The sequence below is a fragment of the Trichomycterus rosablanca genome, chromosome 3 (genome assembly GCF_030014385.1).
Source record: "Trichomycterus rosablanca isolate fTriRos1 chromosome 3, fTriRos1.hap1, whole genome shotgun sequence".
In the NCBI taxonomy this organism is placed as follows: Eukaryota; Metazoa; Chordata; class Actinopteri; order Siluriformes; family Trichomycteridae; genus Trichomycterus; species Trichomycterus rosablanca.
The window spans coordinates 45,737,353-45,760,806 of NC_085990.1; the positions used below are offsets into that span (position 1 = coordinate 45,737,353).

The 23,454-nt window shown below is 40.5% G+C and overlaps 1 protein-coding gene across 1 annotated transcript in view; it reads left to right on the forward strand.

The window, feature by feature from the left end:
* Positions 1-23,454, forward strand: part of si:ch211-1i11.3 (mitogen-activated protein kinase kinase kinase 5) — a 59,030-nt gene that overhangs the window by 22,707 nt on the left and 12,869 nt on the right. The window contains exons 11-25 of the mRNA XM_062991375.1: positions 3,204-3,253; positions 5,820-5,915; positions 8,394-8,475; positions 8,715-8,848; positions 11,122-11,249; positions 11,846-11,982; positions 13,506-13,611; positions 14,857-15,137; positions 15,377-15,510; positions 17,784-17,911; positions 18,508-18,644; positions 20,168-20,273; positions 21,519-21,676; positions 22,007-22,208; positions 23,251-23,413. Coding sequence (XP_062847445.1) covers positions 3,204-3,253; positions 5,820-5,915; positions 8,394-8,475; positions 8,715-8,848; positions 11,122-11,249; positions 11,846-11,982; positions 13,506-13,611; positions 14,857-15,137; positions 15,377-15,510; positions 17,784-17,911; positions 18,508-18,644; positions 20,168-20,273; positions 21,519-21,676; positions 22,007-22,208; positions 23,251-23,413 — 2,042 coding nt within the window. The remainder of the gene's footprint in view (positions 1-3,203; positions 3,254-5,819; positions 5,916-8,393; positions 8,476-8,714; positions 8,849-11,121; positions 11,250-11,845; positions 11,983-13,505; positions 13,612-14,856; positions 15,138-15,376; positions 15,511-17,783; positions 17,912-18,507; positions 18,645-20,167; positions 20,274-21,518; positions 21,677-22,006; positions 22,209-23,250; positions 23,414-23,454) is intronic.

Consider the following 23,454-nt stretch of genomic DNA (forward strand, 5'->3'; position numbering starts at 1 on the left):
ATGTATTCTTGTGATATTCTTTTCTTTTTCTCTGGTTGTTCTTTTTCTCCCGAGTTTGAGTCTATTTGTTTAGTGTGGAATTTCACACATCTGTATGAATCATCTGTACCAACAAGTTTCACGATGGGTAGACACGATGGGACTTTTGAAACCTTAACGTATCATACTGCCCACATTAAATGAGTCAGATCTCATCTTGTGCAATGCAGCTTGATCATTGCAGCAGCATTACTGTACCAGCAGTGACTCTTCTCTAATTCCAATGTGCTTTGTTAGAATATTGTGACCAGGTGGCTCAGCGGTAAAACACGCTAGCACACCAGAGCTGACATTTTGAACTCGTCGGTTCGAAACTCAGCTCTGCCGTCTGACTGGGCTGGGTGCCTACATGAACAACGATTGGCTGTTGTTCATACAGGGTGGGACTTCATAACTGATGCAGTTACGACCTCTGCTGGCTGATTGATGGCACCTGCACAGAGTCAAGGGATAATGTGTTGATCAGGGTGTGTCTTGTTGTGGGAATTCAAAGTAACCCTTAAAGATAAAGACAACCGGAGTAATAGTAAAAGCAAAAAATTTATTTATTACTCAGCTGAGGACTGATCTCATAATGCAAACACTCACACAGCTTTACAGAAGAGAAAGGTGGATACCGTCCGCCCTATCGCAGTATTTATACCCCGCTTTACTGCCCATTCAGGCTAACTCTCTCTGCTCAGCGACCTAGCTCAAGGCCAACTTTCCACCCCAAACTTGTTTATCATTTTACAGGAATGGTCAGTTTGTTAGAAACATGGCGTACTTGCATAAGAATACATAAGTATCAAAACTGTGTGCGGGGGTGCCCATGCCAAGGTCAACATATCTCTGGACCTTCCAAAAGTGTCTTCTACCTCTGCTAATTGAACTAAGAAAGCAAAAACTTATGAGCTTAATGCAAATAATTAATAAAATATAACATTTCCAGTCACAGGCTCTTCGTACACAAAGCTGATCCGCATATGAACTCACCTCGTGGAGGTGAAAAGTTGCAGTCGGTTACTGCAGACGTATTGGAGGGGGCGTGTGTTAGTCTCGCTCTCCTCAATCAGGGCAAGGATCAGCATCAGTAGAGAGAAATCATAATGCAATTGGGTAATTGGATGCACTAAGAAGTCAGGAGAAAAAGGGGAGAAAATGCATAAACAACAAAAAAAAAAAGAATATTGTGACCAAATGTTTGTTAATTATTCATCTGTACTAACTGCTTCATCCAAGTCAGGGTCACAGTGAGTTCAGGGCCACCCGGAAATTCTAAGTGCAAGGCAGGAATACACAATGTCCAGGGCACAAATCCAATGTAGGCCATTACTTGTTTAATTTTTATCACATATGGGGAGCAGTTTAGAACAGCCCACTTACCTTTTGCAAGTTTTCTGGAAGGTAGAAGAGAAAAAAACAAGCAAACCTACTTATAGGCTGTGACTGAAGACCAGGCTTGAACCCAGGTCCTCAGGACCCATGTCTCTGAGCAGCACCCATGTGTAATTTCATCTCTTATTTATTTATTTCATGGATTCTCATTCCAATTTCATTTTCTTTTTCATTTTTAATGTAATGATACGTTTTATTGCGTAGGGTCTGTTTATCATTGTTATTAAATAACAATTTATAAAAATAAATTTTGTGTAGACAGCATTAATGTTGCTAGGTAACCACCCGATTGCTATATGAGAAGTTTTCGGGGGTACTGTGAGGAGACAGTTAACGTAGCTATGTTACCTAAACTTGTCACAGTTTACCTCACTGCCTTGTTAGAAGTGTGTGAAAGTGTGTGAATTTTTACTATTACTTTACCACTTTGTAATGTTGGCGTTCATTTTGTCTCATTCTTCCTGCAAACACGTCTTAAGATGTGCAACAGTACGAGGTCGTCGTTGTCACATTTTTCGTTTAAAAATTCTCCACACATTCTCTATTGGGGACCGGTCAGGACTGCAGGCAGACCAATCCAGTACCCGTACCCTCTTCTTCCGCAGCCATGCCTTTGTAATGTGTGCAGCATGTGGTTTTGCATTGTCTTGTTGAAAAATGCATGAACGTCCCTGGAAAAGATGCCATCTTAAAGGCAGCATATGTTGCTCTAAGATCTCAGTGTACTTTTCTGCATTAATGCTGCCATCACAGAAGTGTAAATGAACTTTGCCAAGGGCACTGACACAGTCCATACCATGACAGACCCTGGCTTTTGGACTTGTTGCTGATAACAGTCTGGATGGTCAATTTTTTCCAAAAAAGGCCTGCAATGCTGATTCATCTGTCCACAATACACGTTTCCACTGTGTAATGGTCCATCCTAGATGCCTCAGAGCCCAGAGAAGTCGATGCCGCTTCTGGACATGATTAACATAAGGCTTCTTTTTTGCGCAGTAAAGTTTTAAGTGGTGTTTGTGCATGTAACTCTGTACTGTAGTGCTTAACAAAGGTTTGCCAAAGTAATCCCTCACCCATGTGGTTATATCAGCTATTGTTGAGTGGTGGTTCTTGATGCGGTGCCGTCTGAGGGATCGAAGATCACGGGTGTTCAGCTTAAGCTTGCACCCTTGGCCTTTACACACTGAAATTCCTCCTGATTCCTTAAATGGTTTAATGATATTATGCACTGTAGAGGGAGAAATATGCAAATCCCTTCCAATCTTTATTTGAGGTACATTGTTTTTAAACATTTTAATAATTTTCTCACACATCCTCTGATCATCTTTGCTCATCAAGCCTTTCCTGGATGCTGCTTTTGTACCAAACCATGATTACAATCACCTGTTTGACATCACCTGTTTGGAATCACATCATTATTTAGTTTTTTCACCTCATTACTAGCCCTAAATTGCCCCAATCCCACATCTTTTTGGAATGTGTTGCAGGTCTGAAATGCAGGAATGGAGGTATTAACGAATTAACGAATGAAATAAAGTTGAGCAGACAAAACATGAAATATCTTGGGTTCAAACTGTCTGCAATCAAATAAAAGTCAAAGTAAATGTAAGGAACACTGCATTTTTATTTTATTTGCATTTTCCATACTGTCCCAACTTTTTCAAATTTGGGGTTGTAGATATCTTGTGTGTATGGTATGGTGATGCATGGTGGTTTCTACAAATTTTCCTGCATGTGTGTGTATCCATTCATTTTAGTCATGTTCCATTTTATCTTGTCTCACACAGAAAGGACTACATGAGTGGACTTTCCCTGCATCCGCCATTCGTGGAGTAAGGTATGGCCATGTATTCTCTCATGTACACTTTTTTATTTCCTCTGTCACTTTGCTAGAAGCTTAGTAATGCCTTACTTTGTAAGTAATTAATGCAAGTATTTGATGAATGGATCTGATGAATTTCTATGGCTGGAACTGTTTTGTATTTCTATATCACCAATCACTTTATGTGGAACACCTGCTCATTAATGAAACGTTTCAGTCCAGCCAGTCATACAGACTAAGCCATACAGACACGTTACAAGAACTTTAGTTAGTCTTCACATCAGACAGGGGAATAGGGGGAAAAAATAGTAAAATTGACTTGAGTATGACAGTTGTTGGTGCCATACTGGCCGGTTTGACCATGTGAGAAACTGTTACCACTTTGGAATGAACTATGGCCTGGCAAGTTTGAGCTTGGGACTATAGTAACTCAGTTAACCACTTGTTATAACCATCGTAAGCTTTGGTTTGTCCAATTAACCAACAGCAATAACAAGCACATTACAATGTTAGAAAACTACTTTAGTCTTTAAAATGCTTTGATGGTTCTGCTACTTTATGGGTACTGAAAAATAACAAGCCAACAGCGTCACTGCTTGTAGATGTGAAATTAAAATGAATCGTATTGCTGACTTTCTAATCTTAACTCTGGCTGTTCCCTATTTCAGATTATATTATTATCTATATCATTTCTCATTTGATTATTCTGTGCATGTAAACATTTGCACTGCCTCTTTGTTTACATAGCTATCAGCAGGGTCAAGAACTGTTTGGATTAGCTAAGCTCTACTAGCAAAACAAATACAGCTCTTATAATGTTTTTATTTTAATATATAGCACATGTCTGGTTCAGCACTGTTCTTTGAAATGAACCAAAACACTAACATTTACTACCCACTAAGCTACCACGCCCTATTTAATCCAAGAGCATATACACCGATCAGCCATAACATTAAAACCACCTCCTTGTTTCTACACTCGCTGTCCATTTTATCAGCTCCACTTACCATATAGGAGCACTTTGTAGTTCTACAATTACTGACTGTAGTCTGTCTGTTTCTCTGCATGCTTTGTTAGCCCCCTTTCATGCTGTTCTTCAATGGTCAGAACTCTCCCAGGACCACTACAGAGCAGGTATTATTTTGGTGATGGATCATTCTCAGCACTGCATGGTGGTGATGGTGTGTTAGTGTGTGTTGTGCTGGTATGAGTGGATAAGACTTTACATCAGTGTCTAATAGAGTGGACAGTAAGTGGACACGGTATTTAAAAACTCCAGCAGCTTTGCTGTGTCGGATCCACTCACAGCACAACACACACTAACACACCACCACCATGTCAGTGTCACTGCAGTGCTAAGAATGATCCACCACCAAAATAATACCTGCACTGTGGTGGTCCTGTGGGGGTCCTGACCATTGAAGAACAGGGTGAAAGCAGGCTAAAAAGGTATGTAGAGAAACAGATGGATTACAGTCAGTAATTGTAGAACTACAAAGTACTTCTATATGGTAAGTGGAGCTGATTAAATAAACAGAGAGTGTAGAAACAAGGAGGTGGTTTTAATGTTATGGCTGTTCAGTGTATTTAGATAGATCAGTCAGGTTTTTTTCTGGCAAACTGGTTCATTAACAGCTCATAAAAAAGCAGTGTCTGTGTTTAGTGGTAAAATGCTGCATGTTTGCAATGCAACCTGTATGACACTGTCAAGGAAAAACAAGATCATAAAATCATTAGGGTCAAACACATCGACGGCTTCTGAAAGTAAGTGAAAGTTGAAAACAAAGTTGTTTCAGTAGTTAGTGGAAATGAATGATGCATTATCTGTGTTCTGTTGAGATCTAAAATAGATTAACGACTTTGGGCAAAACCTGTTTTGGAACATTCCTCTTGTTTTAATATGTTTGCTTTGTAATTGATCATCTCATGTATTACTTCTCCTGCTGTTTGGTTCATGCGCTTTCACAGCCTTTTTTTTATCTGTGCTGTAATGTAACTACTTTAACTTCTTAACTCGATATTATTAAGAACCGTTGAGTCACTTCTGACTCCTTACAGCTATATGGAAAGTGTTTCTCCAACATTTGTGAAAGAATGAGCAGCATAGTTGCTGCTCATTTCCTGATTTCAGACCCCTTGTTTCCTTTTCTTCGTTATATTTGCTGCTTCCTCTTTAGGACTTGAGTTAGGTCAGCTCATGATTGCCATGGTGACTAGGTTAAATTATTTTTGTTCTTTAGACTCGGCTTGTTTTCAAGGTGCATGCTTGCAACAAAAAAAATGCTGACTTTGGCAACTTATCAACATAGATCAGACCGGATAAGCACTTTAAAAAAACAGGTTTCATTAATAGCCATCTCACTTCATACCGCTGTCTTCCTAACTACCTGCCTTATTTACCTGATCTTGATTCGTAGTAATTAGTCTTATAAAAGCCACAGTGTTTTTGATTACAATCAAGACATTACTGAATATAGAACTGACTTTGTGTTGACTGTATTTTGATAAATCTTTCAGCCATGTAGCTTTTATCATGTATGTGTTCTGTCTTGCCTGCTAAATGTTGTGAAATGTGTTTCAGTATCTCTAAATTTGATGAGCGGAGCTGCTTCCTGTATGTACTTTACAACTCGGATGACTTTCAGCTGTACTTTCCGAGTGATCTGCACTGCAAAGGGTAAGTGCCAAAAAACACCCACTAGGATGGTCTCTAGAGTTGTTTTCATGTTCTAGCCAAGGCCATTTTCTTAAAGTAATACTGCTGTATTTATTAAACTCACAAACACTGGAGCAATACAGTGAAATGATTCCACTTACATGCACGGACCCACATGACTTCTGTCTGAAATGGAAATGTTATTCAAGTTTACAGCTTAATTTAGTAATTCATGAAAGAATACATCGTTTTGGCCACTTAGGTGGCGCAGCGGTAAAGTACGCTAGCGCACCAGAGTTGGGGTTTCGAATACATCGTATCAAATCTCAGCTCTGCCTTTCCGACTGGGCTGGGCGGCTGCATGAACAACGATTGGCTGTTGTTCAGGGTTAGAGGGTAAAAAGTCGGATCATAGGTCCTCATAACTGGTGCGACTGCGGCCCCTGCTGGCTGACTGATGGCGCCTGCACAGGGCTGAGGAATAATGCTGATGGGGGGTGTGGCCCTCCATACACAGTGTCCGTCAGTGTATGAACTCGACTCGTGCAGGTGAAAAATGCAGTCTGTACTGACTGTACGTGCTGGAGGGGGCGTATGTCAGTTGAGAGGCATCTTCAGTCAGCGGTGAAGGGTCGAATCAGTATAGAGGACACAATCAGGGTAATTGGACACGACTAGATTAGAGGAGAAAAATGGGAGGGGGGAGTGGGGGAAAAAAAAAAAAGTAATAATACATTGTTTTGCATAAATGTTTACTGCCATTCTTGTCAGTCACTTCCAGTTTTCATTATGCAGTGGAGGGTTTTTGTCATTCACAATACTTTTAGTGCAGATATCCAATTTATATCCAATTTGAATGTAGGCAGTAAATACATCTTTGTATTTATTTATTATTATTTTTGTATGCATTTTCTCCCCGTTTTCCTCCCTCAATTTTGTCTTCCGCTGCTGAGAGATACCAGATTGCATCCGAGGAGAGCACGTCGCTGTACACGCCTCTTCCGACACGTGCACAACCCTCCTCTTCTCGCCCCTGCATTCTGCACCGGCGTCTCTTCAGCCAATCGGGGTCCACAGTGTATGGAGACCCACCCACCCACACATAGTACGGCCCCCACCCTGCAGACACGGTGGCCAATTGGTATCTGCTGCAGGCACTGTTAATTATGCCCTCTAGATGGCGCCAAGCCGACCGGAGGCAACACCGAGTTTCGACCCAAGGAGTTCAGAAACTCGGTGCTGGTGTGCAAGCGGAATATCCCACTGTGCCACCTGGGCGCATCTTTGTATTTATATGAAATATGAAAATATATGGCAAAATAAGTGTTCATGTTTAAAATGTAATTTATTTGAAAACAACACATTTAAAATGCTTTATACAGTTTTAGTAGGATTTAGCCGTAAGTCATCCATCTGCTCCTCCGATTTAGCATCTCTGCCAATTAGTCACATTTATTCGTTCCTTGTATGCACCTTTACATGGCTGCTAATGCTTCGGTACTGTTTGCAGGAAAGCAGCCCCATGTCATGATGCTTCCACTTCCATATGCCTGTAGAATTTGTGTCCATAAATATATTTTAAATGATGCAGTAAGATTTGTGATGACATTTACATGTATTCATTCAAATACAGTGGTACCTTGAAACTCAACATCAATTTGGTCTGGGAGTGGCGTTGAGTTTAAAAGGCGTTGAGTGTTAAGGTATTTTTCCCATAAGGATGTATGGGAAACCTGTTAATACGTTCCATGGTCCTGTGGAACTGTATATATTTGAGGCTAATATAAAAAATTGGGTTGTATTTGGGGTTGGTTATACACTGAAAATAACACAAGTATAATATAAAAACACTGAAATACAATTTAAAAACGGTTAAAAATCGGCAGCACGGTAGCTAAGTGGGTAGCACTGTCGCCTCACAGCAATAAGGTCCTGGGTTCGATCCCCAAACGGGGCGGTCTGGGTCCTTTCTGTGTGGAGTTTGCATGTTCTCCCCATGTCAGTGTGGGTTTTCTCCGGGAGGTCCGGTTTCCTCCCACAGTCAGGTTAATTGGAGACACTGAATTGCCCTATAGGTGAGTGTGTGTGTGTGTGTGTGTGTGTGTGTGTGTGTGTGTGTGTGTGTGTGTGTGTGTGTGTGTGTTGTGTGTTTGTATATTTGTGTCTGCCCTGCGATGGACTGGCACCCCATCCCCAACCCCTCGAAACCCCCACCCCCCGGCGACCCTGATTGGATAAGCAGTTGAGTGAGTGAGTGAGTGAGTGAGTGAGTGAGTGAGTGAGTGAGTGAGTGAGTGAGTGAGTGAGCTTATAAGCAATAATAATAAAGAGGTTGAGTGTTACTGTGTTGTTCTTTTAATACATTAGGTTACATTATTATTATTTTTTATTTTTTTGTAACGATAAGCGTTTTAGTTACAAGGTACCACTGTATGACAAAAGGGGATTGTTGTTTACCTTTCATGTCAGTTTTTCTTATCTGATTTTGTCTTTACATAGATTCTGTAAGTTGGTGAACTCTCTGATTAGTCAAGGGGATGAAGTGGACAACTCCAGCAATGACGATGGAGATCTGTTGGAGGTGAGCACAGTTTTCATGGTGTACACTGTTTAATTATAACTGAACCATTTTTGTAATCATTGTTTATTAATGGACAAACACTAGAATGCATCAAAATAGGAGGATTCTAGTTGTTAGTTAAACTATTATGAACTATCATATCATGTTCAGATTTCAGGTGTGTGTGCATGAAATGCTGTAAGTTAATGCATGTGATCTTTAAAGTCTAATCGTGGTTTGATTTCTTTCTAATTTTCCAGTTTGTTTATGAGAAGGGAGACAATGGAGAGAAGATAGTGCTCGGGAAAGGAACCTATGGAGTAGTGTACGCTGGTCGAGACCTGAGCACACAAGTGCGCATTGCTATCAAGGAGATCCCAGAGAAAGACTGCACGTATGGACTTGTTCAAACATTGTTTTACATTTTTCTCAGCTTATTTTTTTATTTTCTTCATATTTTGGTTTAGGAATTTAAACTGCTCATCACCTTCAAGTAATCATTATTAAATTATTTTGTGTTTTTAAGTATAGCATAAGTATGCACCCCCCACTACCCTTTGTATAAGCCTATTCTATTAAAAATATACTCTAAATATCATACATGATACTCTAAACCTGGGAGTTTTAACCTACACTGCAACACTTTATGTACTGTACAGTTTATTCCGGTACTGGGATTTAGAAAATAAAACAATTATTTAATTATGATAATTAAAATGTTTTAAACTATATCTTAGTATTTGATATAGGATTATAACATTTGAAAAAGTATGACCTCTTGGATAGATTATGACCTAGTGCTAGAGCAGTAGCTGGCCATCCAGAACAGCATTTAACCACTGACAGACATGAGTATGAAAGAATTGCTCAACATGTTTTATTTTATTTTATTTCCTGTTCATCTTTTACCATAAATTTATTCTGGTCAGGGTCGTGTAGAGTCTGGTTTCCTTGGAATCACTCCAAGTTTCACACCCCAGACAGGGCACCAATCCATCAATAAGCATTGGCCAGCGCTCAGGTGGCGCAGTGGGATATTCCGCTAGCACACCAACACCGAGATTCTGAACTCCTCGGTTCGAAACTCGGCATTGTTTCCGGTCGGCTGGGTGACATCTAACGGGCATAATTGACAGTGCTTGCAGCAGATACTAATTGGCCACTGTATCTGCAGGGTGGGGGCTGGACTATGTATGGGTGGGTGGGGCTTTATGCGCTGTGTAAGGACCCTGTTTGGCGGAAGAGACGCCTGTGCAGAATGCAGGGGCGAGAAGAGGAAGTGTCGGAAGAAGCGTGTACAGTGCCGTGCTCTCCTCGGATGCAATCTGGTATCCCTCAGCAGCGGAAGACAAATTGAGTGCACTAAATCGGGAGGAAAATGGGGAGAAAATGCATTAAAAAAAAAATAATAATAATAATAAGCATCGGCCATCCCACCCAGACATAGCCAATCATGTTTGGGTACATGTCTGCGTAGATGCTTGACCGGCCGATAACACCACTTTTGTTTTAAACCCTGAATCCCAGCGGGACATTTATTTAAAAACAAACAATTGCTAACAACAGACTTCATTGCTGCTGCTCATAGTTTGATTTGACAGTTCATTTGAAATTGATAAATGATTATGTATTGAAATAAACTGTAGTCAATAATAATAGCACATGTATACCGATCAGCCATAACATTAAAACCACCTCCTTGTTTCTACACTCACTGTCCATTTTATCAGCTCCACTTACCATATAGAAGCACTTTGTAGTTCTACAATTACTGACTGTAGTCCATATATTTCTCTACATACCTTTTTAACCTGCTTTCACCCTGTTCTTCAATGGTCAGGACCCCCACAGGACCACCACAAAGCAGGTATTATTTGGGTGGTGGATCATTCACAGCTCTGCAGTGACACTGACATGGTGGTGGTGTGTTAGTGTATCAGACACAGCAATGCTGATGGAGTTTTTAAACACCTCACTGTCACTGCTGGACTGAGAATAGTCCACCAACCAGAAACTTCCAGCCAACAGTGCCCCGTGGGCAGCGTCCTGTGACCACTGATGAAGGTCTAGAAGATTACCAACTCAAACAGCAGCAATAGATGAGCGATCATCTCTGACTTTACATCTACAAGGTGGACCGACTAGGTAGGAGTGTCTAATAGAGTGGACAGTGAGTGGACACGGTATTTAAAAACTCCAGCAGTGCTGCTGTGTCTGATCCACTCATACCAGCACAACACACACTAACACACCACCACTGTCATTGTCACTGCAGTGCTGAGAACGATCCACCACCTAAATAATACCTGCTCTGTGGTGGTCCTGACCATTAAAGAACAGGGTGAAAGCAGGCTAAAAATAGCATGTAGAGAAATAAATGTACTACAGTTAGTAATTGTAGAACTACAAAGTGCTTCTATATGGTAAGTGGAGCTGATAAAATGGACAGTGAGTGTAGAAACAATGAGGTGGTTTTAATGTTATGGCTGATCAGTGTATTTGTATCTTAATTGGCACTTTTTTTTTTAGTCATTGTATTTATATTCTGGGGCTTAGTGCTAGCACATTAAAGTAAATTCCTAGCAAGCAAAAATATTTAATCATTTAGTTCAGGACTGGTTGTTTCTGTACATACAGTACATTTGCGTCTGTGTTTGTGACTGGCAGGTACTCACAGCCGCTGCATGAGGAGATTGCACTACACAAGAGACTGAAGCACCGCAACATTGTGCAGTACCTGGGTTCAACCAGTGAGGATGGATTCCTTAAGATTTTTATGGAGGAGGTGCCAGGAGGTAATTTTCCTCCACCTAAATTCTTCTTATTCATTCCACTCTCATGAAGTGTCATTAGCTGGAAAGTCTTAAGGTGTGTGTGATTGTGTAAGTACGTCTCTTATCCATGAAGTGCCTTTAATAGAAAAGTCTATACAAGACTTGAAATGTCAAGTGTTCTTTTTTTATCTATTCTTTATTGGCCATTTTCCCCCTTTTTTCATTCAATTCAGTTAGTGGTCAGTTGGAGCTCGTCTCTCTCTCATTGGTTCTGCCACCCCACCTCAAATCGAGGAGGGTAGAGCCTGTCATGCACCTCCTCCCAAATGCACTCAGCCACCAATTGCTTCTTCACATTCCAGGGGCGAGGTTCCACAGACCACATCCGTAAACAGAAACAGGAACTTTGTTTTAGCCATTGTCCCCTCCCCTACAGACACAGCCAAATGTGTGTTTGTGTAGGCACCCGGCCAGCTAATAGCAGAGCCGAGATACAAACTCGAAAGTTTGAGATCCCTTCACTGGTGTGCTAGTAAGCCACCCTAGTGCCAGGAGATGTTAGAAGTATTGATGCAACACATTATTACCCCATAATTCACTCTTATTACCTCCTACAGGAAGCCTCTCATCTCTCTTAAGGTCAAAGTGGGGTCCTCTTAAAGACAACGAGCCCACCATCGTCTTCTACACCAAGCAGATCCTCGAAGGACTGAAATATCTCCATGACAACCAGATAGTCCACAGAGATATCAAGGTACAAGAGGTGTAATAGAGCTGTGCAGTCGTTTAATGCTGTTACCATTTTAAAATAACGTTCATTATAATAATAAAGACTGAATACATATTTATTTATATAACATTAACTAACATTTGGCTTATTAAACTATTTTAATTACTGAATACAGTGGTACCTTGAAACTCAACGTCAGTTGGTTCTGGAAGTGGCGGCGAGTTAAAAGACATTGAGTTTTAAGGTATTTTTTCCCATAAGGATGTATGGGGAAACCTGCTAATGCGTTCCGTGGTCCCGTGGAACTGCATATATTTTAAACTTGTGTAAAACGATGGTTGTTTTTGACACTTATACACTGAAAATAACACAAATATAATATAAAAACACTAAAATACAATTAAAAACAGTAGAAATCAATTAAAAAAACAAAAACAATAATGTTTCCTTATGCTTTTAAAGATGCTTGATCTTGGAATACCATATTCCATTCAGTAAAGGTGCATTCACATAAAAAGCAGCAAAATAGCTTTTCGCTGCTTTTTACTGATAAGTGTTTTAGACTCTCTCGAAATAAAGCTGATTCTTACAATTTCTCAGAACCCCGAGCTATAACACAAGTTTACAAGTGAAACAGTGAGGAAAATCCAGCTAAACACAGATACATGTAGAGCATTCTGAGTGAATCTGACGGTTATTCCACATAAATACAGATTCGTCTCATATGCACACTTTGATGACGTTTTACTGCACCACTTAAGCCAAGCGCTGAACAAAGCGGCTGGTTATTGTTCATTTGAAATTAAAAAAAATTTTATTTAAAAGAAACTGAACACTTTGAGTGTAAGGGTAATGTTGAGTTTAAGGGTACAAATTTCTCGACGAAGGGCGTTGAGCTTAGGGGACGTTGAGTTACAAGGTACCACTGTATATTGTACTTGCATACAGTATAAAGATCTACAAATATAAATGGAAAGATTTTACTTTTATGAACGGCTGGGTGGCACAGATTGGTTGCTGCTAAACACCTTAAGTCCTAAAGGATCCTGGTCTTATCCTAGCCCCAATTCCTTGAGTTTATGGGGGCCTAGTAAGCTTATGTTGTGCTAACTGATCTCCACCAATTGGCCACATGCTTCAGGTGTATAAAATTTTGTGTGCATAAAGAAGACATAGAAGTTAACCATAGGGTAAATCCAAAGCTGGGGCAGCACAGTGAGTGGCTTGATGGGTAGCACTTTTGCATCACAGTGAGAAGGTCCCACATTCGATTCCCAGTTGTAGTGGTCTGGGTCCTTTGTGTGGAGTTTGCATTTTCTTCTATTGTCTGCAAGGATTTCCTCTGGGAACTCCGGTTTCCTCCCACAGTCCAAAGACTAAATTAGTAGCTGTTCCACAATGGTGTGACCACATAAAATTTAATAACCTCTTCTTTACCCAGCATTGTTAATAGTGTGATATGTAGCATGCAGACATAAGTAATGAATATAATATATATGTAGAATAAACAGTCATCATGTTTGTTGTTTATTATGCTTTACTCCTAGGGTGATAACGTCCTGATAAACACATACAGTGGTGTACTCAAGATCTCTGATTTTGGAACATCTAAAAGACTCGCAGGGATTAATCCCTGTACAGAAACATTTACAGGTGTGTTTCTGTGATCCTTCTACACAGATTTATGCATAATTAATGAGCTGTGTGTGTGTGTGTGCTTTTAAGAAAAGAAGGAAAAGTTTGATTCCTTACAAGTATACACTGATCAGCCATGACATTAAAACCACCTCCTTGTTTCTACACTCACTGTCCATTTTATCAGCTCCACTTTCCATATAGAAGCACTTTGTAGTTCTATAATTACTGACTGTAGTCCATCTGTTTCTCTACATACTTTTTAGCCTGCTTTCATGCTGTTCTTCAATGGTCAGGACTCTCCCAGCACCACAGAGCACGTATTATTTAGGTGGTGGATCATTCTGAGCTTTGCAGTGACAATGACTTGGTGGTGGTGTGTTAGTGTGTGTTGTGCTGGTATTAGTGGATCAGACACAGCAGCGCTGCTGGTGTTTTTAAATACCGTGTCCACTCACTGACCACTCTATTAGACACTCCTACCTAGTTGGTCCACCTTGTAGATGTAAAGTCAGAGACGATCGCTCATATATTGCTGCTGTTTAAGTTTATCATATTTTAGACCTTCATCAGTGGTCACAGGACGCTGCCCACGGGGCACTGTTGGCTGGATATATTTTTGGTTGGTGGACTTTTCAGTCCAGCAGTGACAGTGAGGTGTTTAAAAACTCCATCAGCATTGCTGTGTTTTATCCACTCATACCAGCACAACACACACTAACACACCACCACCATGTCAGTGTCACTGCAGTGCTGAGTGATCCACCATCCAAATAATACCTGCTCTGTAGTGGTCCAGGGAGAGTCCTGACCATTGAAGAACAGCATGAAAGAGAGCGAACAATGCATGCAGAGAAACGGATGGACTACAGTCAGTAATTGTAGAACTACAAAGTGCTTCTATATGGTAAGTGGAGCTGATAAAATGGACAGTGAGTGTAGAAACAAGGAGGTGGTTTTTATGTTATGGTTGATCGATGTACAGTGGTGCTGTATTAGGGGTGTGTAGACTTTATACCCACTGTATACTTGTAAGGAATTAAAATGTTTGCAATGAGACCAAGAAATTATTTTAGAACTTTTTTATCTTTAATGTCACCAATCTGTACAATTCCATTGAAAAACAAACATTTTATGTTCCAAGACCATTTTAGTTTTTTTCTTGGGCAATAAAAAATTAAATAATAATTCAGTATTATTTGTTTACAGTCATATTTGATGCAGACTTTATGCACGATCTGTTCTTTTTCCACTGGTGTGTAGGAACTCTGCAGTACATGGCTCCAGAGATTATAGACCAAGGTCTTCGAGGTTATGGGAAACCGGCTGATATCTGGTCTCTAGGCTGTACTGTTATTGAAATGGCTACTGGGAAAACTCCCTTCCATGAGCTGGGCAGCCCTCAAGCTGCCATGTTTACCTTTCATGTCAGTTTTTCTTATCTGATTTTGTCTTTACATAGATTCTGTAAGTTGGTGAACTCTCTGATTAGTCAAGGGGATGAAGTGGACAACTCCAGCAATGACGATGGAGATCTGTTGGAGGTGAGCACAGTTTTCATGGTGTACACTGTTTAATTATAACTGAACCATTTTTGTAATCATTGTTTATTAATGGACAAACACTAGAATGCATCAAAATAGGAGGATTCTAGTTGTTAGTTAAACTATTATGAACTATCATATCATGTTCAGATTTCAGGTGTGTGTGCATGAAATGCTGTAAGTTAATGCATGTGATCTTTAAAGTCTAATCGTGGTTTGATTTCTTTCTAATTTTCCAGTTTGTTTATGAGAAGGGAGACAATGGAGAGAAGATAGTGCTCGGGAAAGGAACCTATGGAGTAGTGTACGCTGGTCGAGACCTGAGCACACAAGTGCGCATTGCTATCAAGGAGATCCCAGAGAAAGACTGCACGTATGGACTTGTTCAAACATTGTTTTACATTTTTCTCAGCTTATTTTTTTATTTTCTTCATATTTTGGTTTAGGAATTTAAACTGCTCATCACCTTCAAGTAATCATTATTAAATTATTTTGTGTTTTTAAGTATAGCATAAGTATGCACCCCCCACTACCCTTTGTATAAGCCTATTCTATTAAAAATATACTCTAAATATCATACATGATACTCTAAACCTGGGAGTTTTAACCTACACTGCAACACTTTATGTACTGTACAGTTTATTCCGGTACTGGGATTTAGAAAATAAAACAATTATTTAATTATGATAATTAAAATGTTTTAAACTATATCTTAGTATTTGATATAGGATTATAACATTTGAAAAAGTATGACCTCTTGGATAGATTATGACCTAGTGCTAGAGCAGTAGCTGGCCATCCAGAACAGCATTTAACCACTGACAGACATGAGTATGAAAGAATTGCTCAACATGTTTTATTTTATTTTATTTCCTGTTCATCTTTTACCATAAATTTATTCTGGTCAGGGTCGTGTAGAGTCTGGTTTCCTTGGAATCACTCCAAGTTTCACACCCCAGACAGGGCACCAATCCATCAATAAGCATTGGCCAGCGCTCAGGTGGCGCAGTGGGATATTCCGCTAGCACACCAACACCGAGATTCTGAACTCCTCGGTTCGAAACTCGGCATTGTTTCCGGTCGGCTGGGTGACATCTAACGGGCATAATTGACAGTGCTTGCAGCAGATACTAATTGGCCACTGTATCTGCAGGGTGGGGGCTGGACTATGTATGGGTGGGTGGGGCTTTATGCGCTGTGTAAGGACCCTGTTTGGCGGAAGAGACGCCTGTGCAGAATGCAGGGGCGAGAAGAGGAAGTGTCGGAAGAAGCGTGTACAGTGCCGTGCTCTCCTCGGATGCAATCTGGTATCCCTCAGCAGCGGAAGACAAATTGAGTGCACTAAATCGGGAGGAAAATGGGGAGAAAATGCATTAAAAAAAAAATAATAATAATAATAAGCATCGGCCATCCCACCCAGACATAGCCAATCATGTTTGGGTACATGTCTGCGTAGATGCTTGACCGGCCGATAACACCACTTTTGTTTTAAACCCTGAATCCCAGCGGGACATTTATTTAAAAACAAACAATTGCTAACAACAGACTTCATTGCTGCTGCTCATAGTTTGATTTGACAGTTCATTTGAAATTGATAAATGATTATGTATTGAAATAAACTGTAGTCAATAATAATAGCACATGTATACCGATCAGCCATAACATTAAAACCACCTCCTTGTTTCTACACTCACTGTCCATTTTATCAGCTCCACTTACCATATAGAAGCACTTTGTAGTTCTACAATTACTGACTGTAGTCCATATATTTCTCTACATACCTTTTTAACCTGCTTTCACCCTGTTCTTCAATGGTCAGGACCCCCACAGGACCACCACAAAGCAGGTATTATTTGGGTGGTGGATCATTCACAGCTCTGCAGTGACACTGACATGGTGGTGGTGTGTTAGTGTATCAGACACAGCAATGCTGATGGAGTTTTTAAACACCTCACTGTCACTGCTGGACTGAGAATAGTCCACCAACCAGAAACTTCCAGCCAACAGTGCCCCGTGGGCAGCGTCCTGTGACCACTGATGAAGGTCTAGAAGATTACCAACTCAAACAGCAGCAATAGATGAGCGATCATCTCTGACTTTACATCTACAAGGTGGACCGACTAGGTAGGAGTGTCTAATAGAGTGGACAGTGAGTGGACACGGTATTTAAAAACTCCAGCAGTGCTGCTGTGTCTGATCCACTCATACCAGCACAACACACACTAACACACCACCACTGTCATTGTCACTGCAGTGCTGAGAACGATCCACCACCTAAATAATACCTGCTCTGTGGTGGTCCTGACCATTAAAGAACAGGGTGAAAGCAGGCTAAAAATAGCATGTAGAGAAATAAATGTACTACAGTTAGTAATTGTAGAACTACAAAGTGCTTCTATATGGTAAGTGGAGCTGATAAAATGGACAGTGAGTGTAGAAACAATGAGGTGGTTTTAATGTTATGGCTGATCAGTGTATTTGTATCTTAATTGGCACTTTTTTTTTTAGTCATTGTATTTATATTCTGGGGCTTAGTGCTAGCACATTAAAGTAAATTCCTAGCAAGCAAAAATATTTAATCATTTAGTTCAGGACTGGTTGTTTCTGTACATACAGTACATTTGCGTCTGTGTTTGTGACTGGCAGGTACTCACAGCCGCTGCATGAGGAGATTGCACTACACAAGAGACTGAAGCACCGCAACATTGTGCAGTACCTGGGTTCAACCAGTGAGGATGGATTCCTTAAGATTTTTATGGAGGAGGTGCCAGGAGGTAATTTTCCTCCACCTAAATTCTTCTTATTCATTCCACTCTCATGAAGTGTCATTAGCTGGAAAGTCTTAAGGTGTGTGTGATTGTGTAAGTACGTCTCTTATCCATGAAGTGCCTTTAATAGAAAAGTCTATACAAGACTTGAAATGTCAAGTGTTCTTTTTTTATCTATTCTTTATTGGCCATTTTCCCCCTTTTTTCATTCAATTCAGTTAGTGGTCAGTTGGAGCTCGTCTCTCTCTCATTGGTTCTGCCACCCCACCTCAAATCGAGGAGGGTAGAGCCTGTCATGCACCTCCTCCCAAATGCACTCAGCCACCAATTGCTTCTTCACATTCCAGGGGCGAGGTTCCACAGACCACATCCGTAAACAGAAACAGGAACTTTGTTTTAGCCATTGTCCCCTCCCCTACAGACACAGCCAAATGTGTGTTTGTGTAGGCACCCGGCCAGCTAATAGCAGAGCCGAGATACAAACTCGAAAGTTTGAGATCCCTTCACTGGTGTGCTAGTAAGCCACCCTAGTGCCAGGAGATGTTAGAAGTATTGATGCAACACATTATTACCCCATAATTCACTCTTATTACCTCCTACAGGAAGCCTCTCATCTCTCTTAAGGTCAAAGTGGGGTCCTCTTAAAGACAACGAGCCCACCATCGTCTTCTACACCAAGCAGATCCTCGAAGGACTGAAATATCTCCATGACAACCAGATAGTCCACAGAGATATCAAGGTACAAGAGGTGTAATAGAGCTGTGCAGTCGTTTAATGCTGTTACCATTTTAAAATAACGTTCATTATAATAATAAAGACTGAATACATATTTATTTATATAACATTAACTAACATTTGGCTTATTAAACTATTTTAATTACTGAATACAGTGGTACCTTGAAACTCAACGTCAGTTGGTTCTGGAAGTGGCGGCGAGTTAAAAGACATTGAGTTTTAAGGTATTTTTTCCCATAAGGATGTATGGGGAAACCTGCTAATGCGTTCCGTGGTCCCGTGGAACTGCATATATTTTAAACTTGTGTAAAACGATGGTTGTTTTTGACACTTATACACTGAAAATAACACAAATATAATATAAAAACACTAAAATACAATTAAAAACAGTAGAAATCAATTAAAAAAACAAAAACAATAATGTTTCCTTATGCTTTTAAAGATGCTTGATCTTGGAATACCATATTCCATTCAGTAAAGGTGCATTCACATAAAAAGCAGCAAAATAGCTTTTCGCTGCTTTTTACTGATAAGTGTTTTAGACTCTCTCGAAATAAAGCTGATTCTTACAATTTCTCAGAACCCCGAGCTATAACACAAGTTTACAAGTGAAACAGTGAGGAAAATCCAGCTAAACACAGATACATGTAGAGCATTCTGAGTGAATCTGACGGTTATTCCACATAAATACAGATTCGTCTCATATGCACACTTTGATGACGTTTTACTGCACCACTTAAGCCAAGCGCTGAACAAAGCGGCTGGTTATTGTTCATTTGAAATTAAAAAAAATTTTATTTAAAAGAAACTGAACACTTTGAGTGTAAGGGTAATGTTGAGTTTAAGGGTACAAATTTCTCGACGAAGGGCGTTGAGCTTAGGGGACGTTGAGTTACAAGGTACCACTGTATATTGTACTTGCATACAGTATAAAGATCTACAAATATAAATGGAAAGATTTTACTTTTATGAACGGCTGGGTGGCACAGATTGGTTGCTGCTAAACACCTTAAGTCCTAAAGGATCCTGGTCTTATCCTAGCCCCAATTCCTTGAGTTTATGGGGGCCTAGTAAGCTTATGTTGTGCTAACTGATCTCCACCAATTGGCCACATGCTTCAGGTGTATAAAATTTTGTGTGCATAAAGAAGACATAGAAGTTAACCATAGGGTAAATCCAAAGCTGGGGCAGCACAGTGAGTGGCTTGATGGGTAGCACTTTTGCATCACAGTGAGAAGGTCCCACATTCGATTCCCAGTTGTAGTGGTCTGGGTCCTTTGTGTGGAGTTTGCATTTTCTTCTATTGTCTGCAAGGATTTCCTCTGGGAACTCCGGTTTCCTCCCACAGTCCAAAGACTAAATTAGTAGCTGTTCCACAATGGTGTGACCACATAAAATTTAATAACCTCTTCTTTACCCAGCATTGTTAATAGTGTGATATGTAGCATGCAGACATAAGTAATGAATATAATATATATGTAGAATAAACAGTCATCATGTTTGTTGTTTATTATGCTTTACTCCTAGGGTGATAACGTCCTGATAAACACATACAGTGGTGTACTCAAGATCTCTGATTTTGGAACATCTAAAAGACTCGCAGGGATTAATCCCTGTACAGAAACATTTACAGGTGTGTTTCTGTGATCCTTCTACACAGATTTATGCATAATTAATGAGCTGTGTGTGTGTGTGTGCTTTTAAGAAAAGAAGGAAAAGTTTGATTCCTTACAAGTATACACTGATCAGCCATGACATTAAAACCACCTCCTTGTTTCTACACTCACTGTCCATTTTATCAGCTCCACTTTCCATATAGAAGCACTTTGTAGTTCTATAATTACTGACTGTAGTCCATCTGTTTCTCTACATACTTTTTAGCCTGCTTTCATGCTGTTCTTCAATGGTCAGGACTCTCCCAGCACCACAGAGCACGTATTATTTAGGTGGTGGATCATTCTGAGCTTTGCAGTGACAATGACTTGGTGGTGGTGTGTTAGTGTGTGTTGTGCTGGTATTAGTGGATCAGACACAGCAGCGCTGCTGGTGTTTTTAAATACCGTGTCCACTCACTGACCACTCTATTAGACACTCCTACCTAGTTGGTCCACCTTGTAGATGTAAAGTCAGAGACGATCGCTCATATATTGCTGCTGTTTAAGTTTATCATATTTTAGACCTTCATCAGTGGTCACAGGACGCTGCCCACGGGGCACTGTTGGCTGGATATATTTTTGGTTGGTGGACTTTTCAGTCCAGCAGTGACAGTGAGGTGTTTAAAAACTCCATCAGCATTGCTGTGTTTTATCCACTCATACCAGCACAACACACACTAACACACCACCACCATGTCAGTGTCACTGCAGTGCTGAGTGATCCACCATCCAAATAATACCTGCTCTGTAGTGGTCCAGGGAGAGTCCTGACCATTGAAGAACAGCATGAAAGAGAGCGAACAATGCATGCAGAGAAACGGATGGACTACAGTCAGTAATTGTAGAACTACAAAGTGCTTCTATATGGTAAGTGGAGCTGATAAAATGGACAGTGAGTGTAGAAACAAGGAGGTGGTTTTTATGTTATGGTTGATCGATGTACAGTGGTGCTGTATTAGGGGTGTGTAGACTTTATACCCACTGTATACTTGTAAGGAATTAAAATGTTTGCAATGAGACCAAGAAATTATTTTAGAACTTTTTTATCTTTAATGTCACCAATCTGTACAATTCCATTGAAAAACAAACATTTTATGTTCCAAGACCATTTTAGTTTTTTTCTTGGGCAATAAAAAATTAAATAATAATTCAGTATTATTTGTTTACAGTCATATTTGATGCAGACTTTATGCACGATCTGTTCTTTTTCCACTGGTGTGTAGGAACTCTGCAGTACATGGCTCCAGAGATTATAGACCAAGGTCTTCGAGGTTATGGGAAACCGGCTGATATCTGGTCTCTAGGCTGTACTGTTATTGAAATGGCTACTGGGAAAACTCCCTTCCATGAGCTGGGCAGCCCTCAAGCTGCCATGTTTAAGGTACTGTTACATAACAGCAATAATATTAAGTAGCACTGTTATGAATTAGGACTGAAAATGCCCAAGTATTTGGTTTATTTACACTCTGGGAGCTCTGGTTTCCTCCCACAGTCCAAAGACATGCAAGTGAGGTGAATTGGAGATACAAAATTGTCCATGACTGTGTTTGACATTCAACTGATGAATCTTGTGTAACGAGTCACTACCATTTCTGTCATGAATGTAACCAAAGTGTGTAAAACATGAAGTTAACATCCTAATAAATAAATACATTTACACTTGTGGTTATGAAATGAACAATCTAACCATGTCAGGGTGCTTCTGTTACAGGTGGGCATGTTTAAGATTCACCCCACTGTGCCAGAGTGCATGTCAGAAGGGGCCAAAGCTTTCCTCATGTGCTGCTTTGAGCCCAATCCAGACAAAAGGGCCATAGCATCCGAGCTGCTGAAAGAGGCTTTTCTTAAAGGCAGCGCCAAGAAGAGGACAAAGCTCATTTCTAGCCAAGCCGAGTTAGATCACAACTCATCTGGTAAGTCCTGCAGGAATCTAGAACCATAAGTGGTGCAGCAAACATGACTCATACATCTGCATCTTAGGGGTGATATCTCAAATAGACTAGAAGAAAAATGTACAGTCCAGACCCAGTACAGTTTTGTGTGAGTAGAAGCAGATACACTGACGAAGCATAACATTATAACCACTGACAGGTGAAGTGAATAACACTGATTATCTCTTCATCACGAAACCTCTTAGTTGGTGGGATATATTAGGCAGCAAGTAAACATTTTATCCTCAAAGTTGATGTGTTAGAAGCAGGAAAAATGGGCAAGCTTAACCCGAAAGCACCAACAATGGGCACGTAAGCATCAGAACTGGACCACAGAGCCATGGAAGAAGGCAGCCTGCTCTGATAAATCACGTTTTCTTTTACATTACGTGAATGGCCGGGTGCGTCGCTTACCTGGGGAACACATGGCACCAGGGTGCATTATGGGAAGAAGGCAAGCTGGCAGAGGCAATGTGATGCTTTGGGCAATGTTCTGCAACATGTGGATGATACTTTGACACGTACCACCTACCTAAGCATTGTTGCAGACCATGTACACCCTTTCATGGAAATGGTATTCCCTGATGGCCGTGGCCTCTTTCAGCAGGATGATGTGCCCTGCCACAAAGCAAAAATGGTTCAGGAATGGTTTGATGAGCACAACAACGAGTTTGAGGTGTTGACTTGGCCTCCAAATTCCCCAGATCTGAATCCAATCAAGCATCTGTGGGATGTGCTGGACAAACAAGTCCGACCTCACAACTTACAGGAGTTAAAGGATCTGCTGCTAACAACTTGGTGCCATATACCACAGCACACCTTCAGGGGTCTAGTGGAGTCCATGCCTCGATGGGTCAGGGCTGTTTTGTCAGCAAAAGGGGAACCAACACAATATTAAGAAGGTGGTCATAATGTCCTGCTTGATCGGTGTATGTATATGTATGTATGTATATACATACACATATATAAAGTGTTAGAATCTTTACTGTACAAATATTATTTTTTATTTTTTTTGTGGCTGAAGGAGACTACCAGAGGAGCATGTCTGTACCCATAGCCGTGTACGTGGAGGACACAGACGCTAACAAGACAGAGCTATCTAACTCCCTCGATCTGAGGAGGACCATGCATCGGCTAAGAGTAAATGACATATCAGGGAGTCCTCCCAGCACCAACAGCTTCCTCTTGTAAGCAACAGCACCACAAAGCATCTCACTATATAATGAAA